The sequence below is a fragment of the Andrographis paniculata genome, unplaced genomic scaffold, assembly GCF_009805555.1.
Source record: "Andrographis paniculata isolate CXL003 unplaced genomic scaffold, ASM980555v1 Contig5END, whole genome shotgun sequence".
In the NCBI taxonomy this organism is placed as follows: domain Eukaryota; kingdom Viridiplantae; phylum Streptophyta; class Magnoliopsida; order Lamiales; family Acanthaceae; genus Andrographis; species Andrographis paniculata.
In genome coordinates, this window is record NW_026137595.1 from 3,004,022 (window position 1) to 3,018,893 (window position 14,872).

At 29.7% G+C, this 14,872-nt stretch overlaps 1 protein-coding gene across 3 annotated transcripts; it reads left to right on the forward strand.

Annotated features, from left to right (window-relative positions):
- Positions 1-3,749: 3,749 nt before the first annotated feature.
- Positions 3,750-6,405, forward strand: LOC127258985 (protein LATERAL ROOT PRIMORDIUM 1-like). 3 transcript variants are annotated; one of them, XR_007840411.1, is made up of 3 exons: positions 3,750-5,298; positions 5,367-6,025; positions 6,102-6,405. XR_007840411.1 is itself a non-coding variant. In XM_051286094.1 (3 exons), the coding sequence occupies exons 1-2, from the start codon at positions 4,602-4,604 to the stop codon at positions 5,723-5,725; spliced, it is 1,056 nt and encodes a 351-aa protein (XP_051142051.1). In that variant the 5' UTR covers positions 3,750-4,601; the 3' UTR covers position 5,726; positions 6,102-6,405. The 3 variants fall into 3 exon arrangements, 2 of the variants coding, with proteins under 2 accessions (XP_051142051.1, XP_051142050.1); XM_051286094.1 differs by having other exon boundaries at positions 5,367-5,726; XM_051286093.1 differs by having other exon boundaries at positions 5,367-6,405.
- Positions 6,406-14,872: the final 8,467 nt, after the last annotated feature.

Sequence of the window (14,872 nt, forward strand, 5' to 3'; positions counted from 1 at the left end):
AGAGCACAAAAATAAAGAAGTAATAATATGTTTATATAAAAGTAATGTAGGTACTAAGTAAAATAAGAGTATTGTAAAATACTTATTAAAAATTGATAAAAAAAAAAAAAGAAAAAAGAATGGTGTCATAGGGGTGGGCAAAATAATTGAACCGAACCATCTAACTACTAAATCAAACGGAATTTTCAGTTAATCGAACAAATTCAGTTTTATATGGAGAGGATTATGAATCTTTGTTCTCATATAAAGTTATCGAGATAACACTAGTTTTAGGAGTATGTATACATTCAAAAAGATATTATCCGTAAGAAAGTAGATATCTTTGAATTTAGTTAAGTTGTTACATAAAAGATGCAATAGGTACACAATTAATATGATTTTGTATACCAAGCTAAATTAGGGGTACGTCGGAGCCACTTTGGAGTACTCGTCTGCTTAACCAAGTCATGTCATGTGCAAATATGCTCCTGACCTATATTGTTGTGTGTGCGACAATGTGGAATACTACGTAATAGGTCAAAATATTTTCAATTTGTGGCGGCAATCATATACTCTAACAACCCAACATAATTTAATTTAGTCATTTATGACTTGTTTTAGACATCTACAAGTGGAGGTTGGACTATAAGTGTACATATATCATACAAGTCATTTGTGACTTATTTATCCATTTATAGTAAATATGCGTAATTTATCTTTTCATACAATTCATGGTGTTGTGGGAACACTATCATAATGAATTCATCCATGGTTACTGACAACAAATGAATATTTCAAACTAAAAATGATTGATTCTCCAAGCACAAATAACCAAGACATATATATTCGTTACTGAAACATATGGCACCTGGATATAGGTATATAAGATATGCGCAATGGTATGTATGTATTTGATGTAAGTATATAATTATGTGCTCTACCACAAACTCGATGAGAGTACTTCATCTCCCAGCTCCGATGGAAAAGTTTGGGCATGGTACATTTATATTAAATAACTCATGTCATATTCTTCAATAGAATGACCACGATGCATGTATGAATAACAACCACCATAATTTAACTAAGTCTTTTCTGTCTTATTTATCCATAGTAAATATGTGTTGTTTACTTTTACATATAGTTCTAAGATTCTCGAGAACGCTATAATGATGAATTCATCTATGGTTACCGACAATAATTGAATATTTTGAATTGAGAATGATCCGTTTCCAAGTACAAGTTACCAGGGCATAGATACTCGTTATCGGAGCATATGAGATCGTATTATAGGTACGTAAAAACTACTCCGGGGTAATTGATATTTAAGGAAGGTATATAAAAATGTATTATGGTACGAGCATTGACAATCAAGGTATACTTCAGTCAATCTCTTGACGAATGAGACAATTAAGGAACTCGGTGAAAATATTTTTTCTATTAGCACTTCTTCACTTTATTGATGGTTGAGAGAAATAGCAGCAACTGGGAGGGCATAAACCTTCACGGTACATGTATATATTTTTCTTTCTTAGTGCACTACTAACGTACTCTAGTATTCCTAAACGCTTTTTTGTTCATTGTAGACATTACTTCAACCATTGCGAATTCTCGTAATTAATTAGTTAGTTCTAATTTAAGAGCAATATGCATATCTTTTATGGCTCGTTATTGTCTTCGTACAAGGATAACCTTCCTAACTAATGGGTAACATGTTTATGAGCATATATATGTAGTTTGAAGGTATTTTGATCTAGTTAGACGGGTACATCGATCTGTTATGAAGGTGCAACATGTGCATTATTGTAATTCTAACAATATGAATAATTAATCATATAATCATTTACGGTACAATTCATAGCATTACTTCGAACATTAGCTTTCACCAAATTAAACTCACGATTCAATCCCTCAATTAATCTTAATACAATCCCATCAAATATGAGCCAGATCAAACCAATTTAACCAATAATTCAATCCGAAAATAAAATATTACCCAAATCAAGTACAAATAACACAACTCAAATCAATCCAAATTCATTACAGACGTTTACTTACCCTGTGCTGCTCATCGGAGTCTACAATTTTGAGGGCATGCCTTTTATTATTTTGACCGCAATTTTATTGCGGTAGCTCTTCACATTATCAAACTCACCGCCGATACCACCAATGGGATGGACTGCCGGATTCGCGTGGGCATAACACTTGACGAGCATGCTGACCAAACGACTACAATCGAGATTATCACCCTGATACCGACATTAAACGTACTCGGGCGTTTCCCTCACCATGGGCCATAGGTGTACTGCATTTAGGTACAAGCATAAAATCACTTTAAAAATAATACAATATTTTGTTACGTAAGTAAATTAATTATATTTATTTTATAAACTTACCAATTTCTCCGTGTTTCCTTGCCTGAACAATTCGCGTAGTGAATTGCAAAATAAGCAAAACCCGACCTACGGTCTATAAATAAATACCATCAGTCCATATTATTCAAATCTTGAGTTTATTTAGCAAATTAGACCTAAAAACTGCAACTCGGGGTACTTAACAATACCACATTTTCTAACCCACAACCATGACTAATTACCGAACAATCAAATATAAAAAATAAAATATGCAACACCGGGTAACTAAACAAAATGTACATCTATAAAATTAACAAAAAATATAGGTAAAAAAAATAAAATCACTCAAAATCGGCGCCAAAATCAAAAACCGAACCTGGTCTACATGGGCAAACATACGAACAATTAACAATCACAACTACACCAATCACCCAGGACTTCTCAACACTTAACCAAGATATACAAACACGAAACCAAAGCTTACACCCCAAATAATCGAACAAACACAATATAAAATACTAATGTCAATAAAATAAAAAATTGAAAAATGTCCAACCAGGAACTTACTTCTTCAAGCTTGTCCCGGGGATGGAAGCGGTCAATTGTTTTTTTCAAAAATTTTGCACTAATCGGTCGTTACTTAATTGCCAAGGGTTAGAGAGCGTCGGTTCATCTAAAGAAGAGAGAGATAGGGTTTTAAATTGAGATGAGGGAGTTATAAGAGATTTTTTGCCTGAACCCTGGTTAAATAGTCGGTAATTATTTATTTATTTTTTTAATTCGCGAAAAAACGTAAGAGATATTTAACTAAAAGTATATAAGGTTATAACGAGGGTAAAACGAAAAGTAATGTGTATATTATAACATTATAAGTATTGATCAACCTATTTCGAGTGCTTGTTGCGTATACAATAATGATTGAGAAGAAAATACAAATTAAAAAGTTATTATATACATAATTCATAAAATAGAAAATACAGTCTAATTTATTTTAACAGAGACCGAATTTTAATTGAATTTATCTGACATAAATTTCAATCAAACTTTCCCTAAAATGAATTTGTAATATCGTATAAAAATAAAATTTATTCTAATTTAACAAAATAATAATAATAGTAATAATAATAAGAGCATGTGATTTGAGCTAGAATGTGAGGTTAGGGCTTCTGAAAATGTCCCAAAAACCTACACATCAAAAAGTGTTTCCCTTCTCTTTCTCTTTCCCTTTCTCACTCCCACTTTTGCTTTCTGTAAATTTATTCTCTCTCCAATAATCACTCGCAAATCTGTGACTCTGTGTGAGACAAGCTGGAGGAAGACAAACGACCCACCTCCCCTCAATCCCCCACCCCACCCCACCCCGCCCTTCGAACAAATTAATATCCGATCCAACAAACAAACAAACACAAACCACTCTCATCCATCCATCGATCATGCTTGTAAGAAAATTCGGTGTGTCTTAGGCCCACCCCACCACCCACTGCATCTGCATGCCCTTCTTCTTCTCCTCCTTCTTCTTCTTCTTCTTCAACAATTAAGGGTTTCTATTTTTGCTGTTTGCAGCTATATTCAGTCCATCTCCTTCTACTTCTTATCTTCCCTGCGGTTCCTCTGCCTACAGTTCTGAGCGATTACTGCCTGCCATGGGAGGAGGCTCTCCAGTCCCTCTCTCAGAACAACTTTTTTCATCAAAAAAGCCCCAGCCACAGTTGCAGTAATTTACCAGAAACATTTTGTGCCTCCCTCTGCAGAAAAAAATAAAAAAAAGTAGAGAGAGATCAGATCAATCGCAGCTAGCTGCAGTAATTGCTGCTGCTGCTGCTTCCAAAGATCTTCACCCCCCTCTCTCTCCTCTCAATCTTCATATTCTTCTGCTCTAATGAACAATTTCAGAGGTCCCACCTTTTGGCTTCTGGATTTTTGGATTTGCCTCACTTAACAACAACGACTATCTATCTCTTGGATGTTCTTCGAGATTTGGGCTGTGTTTGTTCTGGGGATGGATTGAGACGTACAATCAGTTTTGGAATTTTGGGGATTGTTTAATTTCTTCTTGTTCTTGTTTTGGGAATTAATTAATTTGATCGATCGGAGAAGGAGTAGTAGTTGAATCGGCAGGCAGTTGTGGCTACTACAAGAAGGTTGCTTTCCGATTCCGGCGGCTTCGCCGATTGGGTCGCGGCGTCGTCTTCCTCCTCCTCCGCCGGAGACCTGTCGTTAGGGTTCAATGCTGGAGCCGCCGCCGCCAATAATGGCCAGGCTGTTGGCGGAATGTGGCCTAATGCTGCGGCTCCCACGAGGCACGTTAACTGCGGATTGCCGCCGGAGTTTTTCTTCGTGGCGCCGGCGTCGTCTTTCCAGCACCATCATCCGGCGGAAGCCGCGGCGGCGATTAATTTCGATCCGCATTCGTTGAACGCGTCGAATACCATCGGCGTCGGCGTCGGCGTTGGCGTGATTCCTCTCCTCGCCACCGCGCCGACCATCGGCGCCGGAGCAGATGAAGACCTGCGAAATCGCGGCGGCGGCATGCAGCTGTGGCAGCATCAGCAGGTAGAGAATTCTGGTAAAAAACCTACCATCGCCGATCACACGAATCTCCTTCGGAACGCCGCAATCGGCGGCGGCGGCGGAAGCATCGGAATCGGAGGACCGTCTTCGTCGTCTTCGTCCGTGATCGGAGCCGCCACGTGTCAGGATTGCGGCAACCAAGCGAAGAAAGATTGCCCCCACCGGCGATGCCGAACGTGCTGCAAAAGCCGCGGCTACGACTGCTCCACGCACGTGAAAAGCACGTGGGTTCCCGCCGCCCGGCGCCGCGAGCGCCAGCTTATCACCGGCTCGTCACAGTCCACTTCCGGCGCCAAAAAACCCAAGCTCGCCGGTGCTGCTGCCGCCTCCCATAATACTTCTACCTCCACCACCGCCACTCCGCCTAGAAGCTTCGACACAACTTCCAGCCATCAAGGTAACCGCCAATAAACTAACCAATTATCCACCATTTCCGATATCTAAATTTTCTGCAAATCTCCACAGAAATCATAAGCTTCAAAGACACACAGCTTCCCCAGCAAGTCCGCGCGCCGGCGGTGTTCAATTGCGTGAAAGTGACGGCTCTCCACGACGGCGACGACGAGTACGCTTACCAGGCGGCGGTCCGAATCGGCGGCCATATCTTCAAAGGCTTCTTATACGATCAAGGGTTTGAAGAAGAAGGAAGATCCCAAGGGTTTCCAGACATGTCCGACCTGCAATTAGGGGGCGCCAGAAACCATGGATCTTCGTCAACACCACCAATACTCAATAATCCATCTGAAATCTACGCCACCGCCGCCGCCGCCTCGGGAGTCGTCGGAATGCTCGCCGGATCAGATTACGGCAACGGAATAAATTGAGGTGAAAATCGAAAATTAGATTTTTGATAATTGATTACCAGACCAGACATGTTTTGATGACAACTGTTGCCCAACAGAAACAGTTCCTTGAAAATTCTTTCGGGTTTGGATTTGGGCATTGCCATTGCTAACCCTTTTTGTCCTCAGCCATGGCTGCAGCAGCTAGCTAGCTAGCTCTTGGCTCTATGCATTGCAGGACAGAATATATATATATATCTATATAGATCATCATCATCATCATTTTGCCAAAAGGGTAAAAAGAGGGTGACTTTCCTTTTCAGTAATTCTCTTATTATTTAGGTATATTGTTTATGTATTTATATCACCATATCTGTATGTATGTATGTTTAATTGTATCCATTTCATTGTGCTACAGCTACACATTTGCAAGTAACTTGGGATATATATATAGAGAGACATAGCAAGAACAAGAAGCTTAAGGGTATGTTTCTTTTGTCCAAAAAAACTATAGTGTGTTTAGCTCTGAGATTCAGTTTTGGGTTTTGATTTTGAATTGAAATGGTTATTTGATGTGATATAAATATGTGTTGATGTGATATTTTTTTAGGGGAAAAAAAAAGTTGTAATAGTAAAATCAGGTGTAAAACCTGACAAGTAAACATACATTTTTTGAAAAAAATATATTTTTTCATCTCAAAACATTCTATTATATATTATTTTAATATCAAATTCAAATCAATTTTTTTTTTTTTTCAAACCCATATAAAGAAACATACCCTAAGTGTTCATATATATATATTAATTAGCTTTTACTTGTTAATTTAGATTTCATCTCTGCATTAATACGTGTTCTTTGGAATTCTTGCATGGATATACGATGAGATTTTGGTTTGAGCTTGTGTAATTGTGGTTTAATATAATGTTTCGTGATGGTACTACATCTTTATTGAAGTTGTAATTATTTAGACAAACGAAATAGAGTAATTAGTTAATCAACAAATACTTGGATACTGCATAAACCATGATTTTAATAGAATCCATGGAAATTGGATAACATTATTGGTAGAGCTGGTAAACGAGCGAGTTTCAGAACAAAGTATCTATAGTTCGGTCTCGGCTCGAACTTGTTAGAAATATAATAATGGTTAGATTTGTTAAGATTTTGAGTTATTATTGTAGCTCAAGCTTTGTTTGCTAGACTTAAATTCAAGTTCGAACTTGAGCTTTAGTTCATTTGAGCTCGACTCAAATTTTATACTCCTTTCGTCTCGTATTTATATATTTATTTGTTTTTTGCAGGGAGTTTTAGAAATATTAGTATTATATTATGATAAAATAGAAATAAAGGTACAAAGACTAAATTAACTCTATTAGTATTGCATGATATAAAAATAATGACATTTGTATAATATATTGTAAATTGGAAGGATATTTGTAATGTTAGGTAGATAGTAAAATTATTAAAAAAAAAAAAAAATGAATATTTTGTTATGAAACGGATCTAAATGGAAAAATTGATAAATTGTTAAAGGACAGAGAGAGTATTGTCTTTTGTCCTCGATAAAATGACCACATAATTGAAGGTACGAGAATTTAAGTAAAATATTATTAGTAAATAATTAAGAAATATATTAGCAAAATAATTATCATATAATAAAAATAATTATAAGTTAAGATTAATATAACTAAGGAAAAAAGTCAATTTTTGTTCCAATATAACTAAAATTTATCAATTTTGGTCCCAATATAAAAAATTCATCAATTTTAGTCTCAATATAAACAATTGCAATCAATTTTGGTCTTATTATAAACAATTTTAATCAATTTTGGTCCAACCGTTATAAACCTAACGGAAATTCCTGACGTGAACATGACGGAGGTGAAGTGACAGTTGACCTGGAAAATACACGGCCATGTACAATTGTAAACGACCATGTTGTTATATGGCCATGTATATTTCAGTGTATAATTAACAACATGACCGTGTACAATTATACACGGCCATGTATATTTCTATTTTAGTTTAAAATTTTATTTTTTTGTTATATATATTTTTTAAAAATCATGTATAAATACACGGCCATGTATATTTCTATTTTAGTTTAAAATTTTATTTTTTTGTTATATTTTTTTTAAAATATATATATTTTTTGAATTTATAACCGTTGATATATAGTTAAAATAGACAAAATCAATAATAATTATAATATAATTAAAATTTATCAATTTTAATTCAAATATAAAATTTATAAGATATATTCTTTTGAAATGTTGTCTAAAATTTTATTATTCATACAAAAAATTTCTTTTACAAACATCTAATTAAACAACTATTTTTAAATTTTGTATATTATAATAGTATTAAAAATTAATTTATTATTTCAATACATTAATTGGATGTTTGTAAGAAAAATCTTTTTGCGAATTTTAGACAAAATTTTCCAAAAGAACATACTCAATAAATACTTATATTTGAACTAAAATTGATATATTTTAATTATATTATGATTATTATTGATTTTTTTTTCATTTTAACTATATCAATTATTCTAAATTCAAAAACAAAATTAAAAAATATAACAAAAAATTAAAATTTTAGACTAAAAAGAAAGGTACACGGCCGTGCAGAATTATATATGGCCGTGTAAGAACATGGTTATGTATAATTATACACTGAAATATACATTGTCATGTAACAATATGGCCGTGTATAATTAATTGTACATGGCCGTGTAACAACATGACCATGTATAATTATACACTGAAATATACGTGACCCTCTAACAACATGGTCGTGTATAATTGTACATGACCGTGTATAACATGACCATGTATAATTATACACTGAAATATACATGGCCATGTAACAACATGGTCGTGTATAATTGTACATGGCCGTATACTTTTCAGGTCAACTGCTACGTCACCTCCGTCATGTCCACGTCAGCAATTTCCGTTAGGTTTTTAAAGGTGGGACCAAAATTGATTAAAAATTTTTATAATGAGGCCAAAATTCATTGAAATTTTTTATATTGAGACTAAAATTGATGAGTTTTTTATATTGGGACCAAAATTGATAAATTTTGGTTATATTAGGACCAAAATTGATGAGTTTTTTATATTGGGACCAAAATTGATAAATTTTGGTTATATTAGGACCAAAATTGATGAGTTTTTTATATTGGGACCAAAATTGATAAATTTTAGTTATATTAAGACTAAAATTAATTTTTTCCTTATAACTAAATTATTTAATTAAAATTAAAATAATTATAAATTATAAAAGTAAAATACTATTAAAATATATAATTATATTTAAAAAAATGGGATGACAAATTATATAGGACCGAAATAAAAAAAAATATGTATATTGTATGTGGGACGAAAAAATTATATATATGTATAATATATATATATAAATTGAATATATTTAATTTTATTTATACTTTTTTATTATAAAATATTCTAATTAAAATTTATATTCAAATTAAAATTTTATTTATACTTTATTATTATTTGAGCATCATTTTCAATTTATATTCTCATTTTTTTAAATTTTAATTATCGTTAAAATGTATTTTGATTGATTTATATTATTAGGAAAAAATTAAAATTCATTCCAATATAATAAAAAATTACTAATTTTGGTCATAATATAAAAAAAATTCATCAATTCTAGTCTTATTATAAATAATTTTAATCAATTTTCGTCACAAGTTTAAAAATCGAACAGAATTACGTATGTAGACTCAACGGACTATAACTTGGTAGCTGACTGAACCTAACACGGTCTTATTTTGATCAAGATGGCCGTGTATGTGGAATCTGAACAATAGACTGAGCAAATAAACGCGGTCATGTCAAAAACATACACGTCGGTGTTGATTGATGGTGGAAGAAAAGTTTACCATTTTTTTTTTTGTATCCATCGCCATGTTTGATAAGGAAAATTTCAACGGCCGTCGTGATGTCTTCTACTCCGGCTGCTCTTGCTCTCTCTCTTGCTTTTTTTTTTTTGTTACCGTTGAACAAACAAATACTTCTCTTGTTTTGTTTGGCCTTAACGTTATTCTAAAAAAAAAAAAATTAATTTAGCCGATGTCTTCCCACAATTATCCTCAACACGAGCGTATATGTTTTAATACAGCCGTGTTTATTTGTTCAGCCTATTGCTCAGATTACGCATACACGGCTCTGTTGATCAAAATAGGCTGTGTTTGGTCCAATCAGTTGCCACGTCAGAGTCAGTTAAGTCCACAAGCAATTTCGTTAGATTTTTAATTTGAGACCAAAATTAATTAAAAATTATTTATAATTAGACTAAAATTGACGTATTTCTTTATATTGAGACCCAAATTGATAAATTTTTTATTATATTGAGACCAATTTTCGATTTTTTCTATATCATTTGGGTTAATAATATATGTTATTAAATGGTATTTATTTTGAACAACCCTAGTAACTATAGATTAAATGAAATAATTGCATGATATTCTTACTTCATTTGGATATTAAATGGGCATTTAATGAGTAATACATATACATACATAATACTTTATCGGTCATTCAAATCTATGTTCACTTTTTTTTTGAGTTGTCATTCAAAAATATTCTCGTTTATTTTTTAAGTAAAAAATTATTATATTTTTATATATTTTTTTTACTATAAAATGAAAAAGTAACTGTTATTACTCATTTTTATTAAAATTCGTGCCGGATCAAATGAACACACATTTCTATATCGGAGGGAGTATTACATTATTGAGATGTTAAATCATTTTCAATGCAAAATTTGTTATGATTTTTTTTTCTCTACCACTAATGTGACATGAGCTTATGAACTTATCAACCACTATATGGTTCTTTTCTCACATTATAAAATTCAAAATAATTTTTCTTTTTAAATTTTTCATTCTTCCACATCAACAATTTATTATTTTATTTAATACAAAATACAAAATATTATATATGTTATATTTGATTAATATAATTAATCAAATAGATGTGGGATGAGATGTTCTTTCTCCCCATCAACAAATGTTTGTTCTGTGTTTTGGTTTAAAGAAAAAAAAAATATTTATGTGAGGTATAAAGAGTTGTGTAAATAATATAAAAATAATAAGTGTATGTGATATATTAATTTTTCTGTAAAAAATATTGTAGAAGATTTTTACAAAAGAAACAACCATACAATTATTTTTTTATATAAATTTTACAAATTTATTTTACATTAACATATATTTATATCACATCAAATTTAATATTTTATTATTGAAAAATCCAAATCCACATACAAATACACGTGTTTATTCGACAAATATACATATATATATATATATTTCAATTGATATTACCAAAAATATAATATATATTCACACTATATATTAGCCCTTCATCCTACTTGAGAATATCAGTTTAGTTTTTTTTACTTAAAAATATTTGTTTTATATTATAGTAAAAAAAAAAACATTAATAAAAAAATATAATTAACTTTTATATAAATTACAATGTTCTAGTTTCCGTGATGATTAGATCAAATCAGTATTATTCTGATTTGACCAAATTAGAAAATATTTATACTTGTGTATAACAAATATTTTTTTTTAAAAATAAAATATATAATTACATATAGAGAACGACCAAATTAACAATTTTTTTTATATATAAAAAAATAACTAATATTAATATAATATACAAATATTTTAATAGCAAATTATATAATTATATAAACCAAAATATAATTATAATTTCAGCATAATATATTTTGATTTTAACACAATAATACTATAAAAAAAAATTATACTCCCTCCGTTCCAATACTATGATAGTCTTGTTTATTATTTTTGTCTGTCCCAAAATAATAGTCTCAATTCCATAAATAATCATATTACTATAAAATTATTCTTACTTTTTCATTATTATTACACAAATGCAACTACTTTTTATACTAATACAATCACAATGGAAAAAAAGTCTTTTATTCATACTTTTACCAACTATAATATAATATTAATATTTTTTAAATCTCGTGCCAAACTCAAATAAGATCATAGTTTTGGGACGGAGGGAGTACAATATAACACAACATATAACTTATATAAGAAATATTACTACAATATATAACATAGTACATTATATAATTGTATGTAGTATAATATATGCTGATTTCAACACAATATATAACTGACACTTTATGTATAACACAACATATGACTCTGTCTTGTTGATTTGTTAATTGTTTTATGTTAACGTGCTAATTTAGTAATATGCTATTTGTTCGATGATGATTTGATAATTACTTCAAATTAATTTGTAAATTTGTTAAATCAACATAATATTGATTTCACATAATTAACATCTTAACCGTTATTAAATAACAAATATATCATTAGAAATATAAATAAAAGAAATATTATAATCATCTTATATACTTGTGCCCGACTAACAAAATATTATTATTTTTTTTCTGTTACAAAAATTCAAATATATATTTGTCCAAGACGAAAGGGGCGGGTATATATATATATATATTATCTACTTAACAAAAAAAAAAAAAAAAACTACAACTTAATATAATATAGAAATAATTTTTATATCCTCCATATCTTTTCATATATTTAACATTAAAAAATAAATAAATCTTAAGCTTAAAACACATATTCTTACATATAATTATTGCAAATAAAACATGTAAGGACATGAATTTGAAAAGATCACCCCCTATTTTGTTTGGTATCTCCACTTTTAGTAGCCATGATTGTGATTGGGAATAGCGATGGATAAATTTATCGAACATACTGAAATATCGACTTATCGTACTGTATCGGATTGAAAATATCGAAAGTTTCGGTACGATATCGGTATGAATTTTCAAAAAATTCGGTATTTCGGTATGATACCGTACCGATATTATTTTTATTAAATAATCTAATTATTAATATAAATAATAATTATTAATATTTTTTAAATTATAAAAAAATAATGTGTAAACTATTGAAAATTTATTGGTTTTTTCATAATATTTTTGTGGTGGAGAATAGTGATATTTATTAATTTTTTTAATTATTTTGAAATTTAAAATTCTATTTTCGGTATAATCGGTATATACAAGTATCTACCGAAATCAAAATTTTCGGTATAAATGGTATATACCGGTATCGTGTCGAAATTAAAATTTTCGGTATAAACGGTATATCCGGTACTGTACCGAAAATTTCGGTATATCGAAATTTGGTATATTGAAACTTTCGGTACGGTACCGGTATGTATTTTAGTCATACCGAAAAGTTCAATATAATATCGGTATCGATCGATATTTTCGGTACGGTACAGTATGCCATCCCTAATTGAGAAAATAATTGGACCCAATTATTTATTTGACTTGAAAAAATAAAAAATACTCCTATTTCATTTGTTCATTAGTCTTTTTTTTTTATTTTTTATATATTATTATTATTATTATTTTATTATTAGTATTATTATTATTATTATTATTATAATAATGATAATAGAATTTGTCATTTGAAGTAGCGAATTTAGATATGTGATACATGAGTGTAGGAGTGTATTTGTTTTGTAATTGTAAAATAATTTTAAAAAATATTTGTTACGTGAATTATAAAAAAATTGATAGATAATATATAAATAATAAATATATATAATATATTACTCCCTCTGTCCCACTCCCACATACGGTGTCTGCTATACTGTAGACATGGTATTTTAGAAGGGGTATAATTAGTAGATAATTAAGAATGTATTAGTGAAAATAATTATCTTATAATATAAATAATTATAAATTAAAATTAAGATAACTAATTAGTTTAATTAAAAATTTAAAAAAAATTAAAAAAATTAAAATAAGATTAAAGTGTGTAATCATTTTTCAAAAAAGAAAAGAAACGACAAGATAGACATAGTACGTAGGACGGAGGAAGCAGTGTTTGTTTTTATAAAAAGAACACTCCATGTCTCTGTTATATCAGCAGGCTCCCCATTTTATATAATTTAAGGTGGATGGATCCCATCTCAAAAGAGTCTTACTAAAGTTTTGATATTTTTTAATAATAAAATATTTCAATATAATAATATTGGTATTTATTTGATCGTATTTTAGTGCTTTGGTATATTTTTAAAATTATAAAATTTTGAAATTAAAATAATTATGTATAAATAATTTTTAATATGATATTTTAAATTATACGGAGTTTGATTTGAAACTTGAACAAAACACATTTAAGGATGTATTTGTTTAGGAGTTTGGATTTTGAGTTGGGATTTAAAACTTGAACAAAACACACTTAAGGGTGTATTTAAATATGATTATTTTTACTATAATTGCAAATAAATTCTTTTAAATAGAATATATAATAATGATAAAAATAATACATTAAGAGGGTGTATTCACTTGGGATTTTAATGAATTTTAAAAAGTCTATGGATTTATATGAATTTATAAAATCCACAGAGTTTACGTTGATTTTGATAGATTTTAGTAATTGATTTATATGAATTTCTACGGATTTGATTGAATTTTTTATGGATTTATATGAATTTTTTAGGATTTTAAAATAATTTTTTTTGTGAATATATATTAATTATATAAATTTATATCAAACAACAAATTTTATAAATATAATGAATCAATATTAATAAGATACTCCATCCGTCCCAAACAAGGTGCAACATTTACTTTTGATACGAGTTTCTAGGTGGATAGTATTAAGTAGAATAATTTAGAAATCAGGTGATGTGATAGAGAGAGAAATATATATTTTATTATTTTATTTGGATGATGTGTGGGGATAAAGCGTAGGGTAGAGATTAGGTATAATTAATTATTTTCTATTTTGGAAATGTTGCATGGTGTTTGAGATTTACCAAAAAAGAAATGTTGCAGGATGTTTGGGACGGAGGAAGTAATATTTAATATTTAATAAATATATAATTTATGAGTTTTGAAAAAAATATTAAAATAAATAAGTAAATATAAATTAACGGTTCAACAAAAAATATATATTTAAATATTTATTTCACCGTTATCGTAATGATAATATAGTGTATTCGATAATTAAAAAAAAAAAAAGACGACAGTAATATAATAATATCATTTAAAATTATATTTATAATATAAAATATATTTTTTTATAAAAATCCTAATAATTTGCTAATATATTTTAGTTTTAA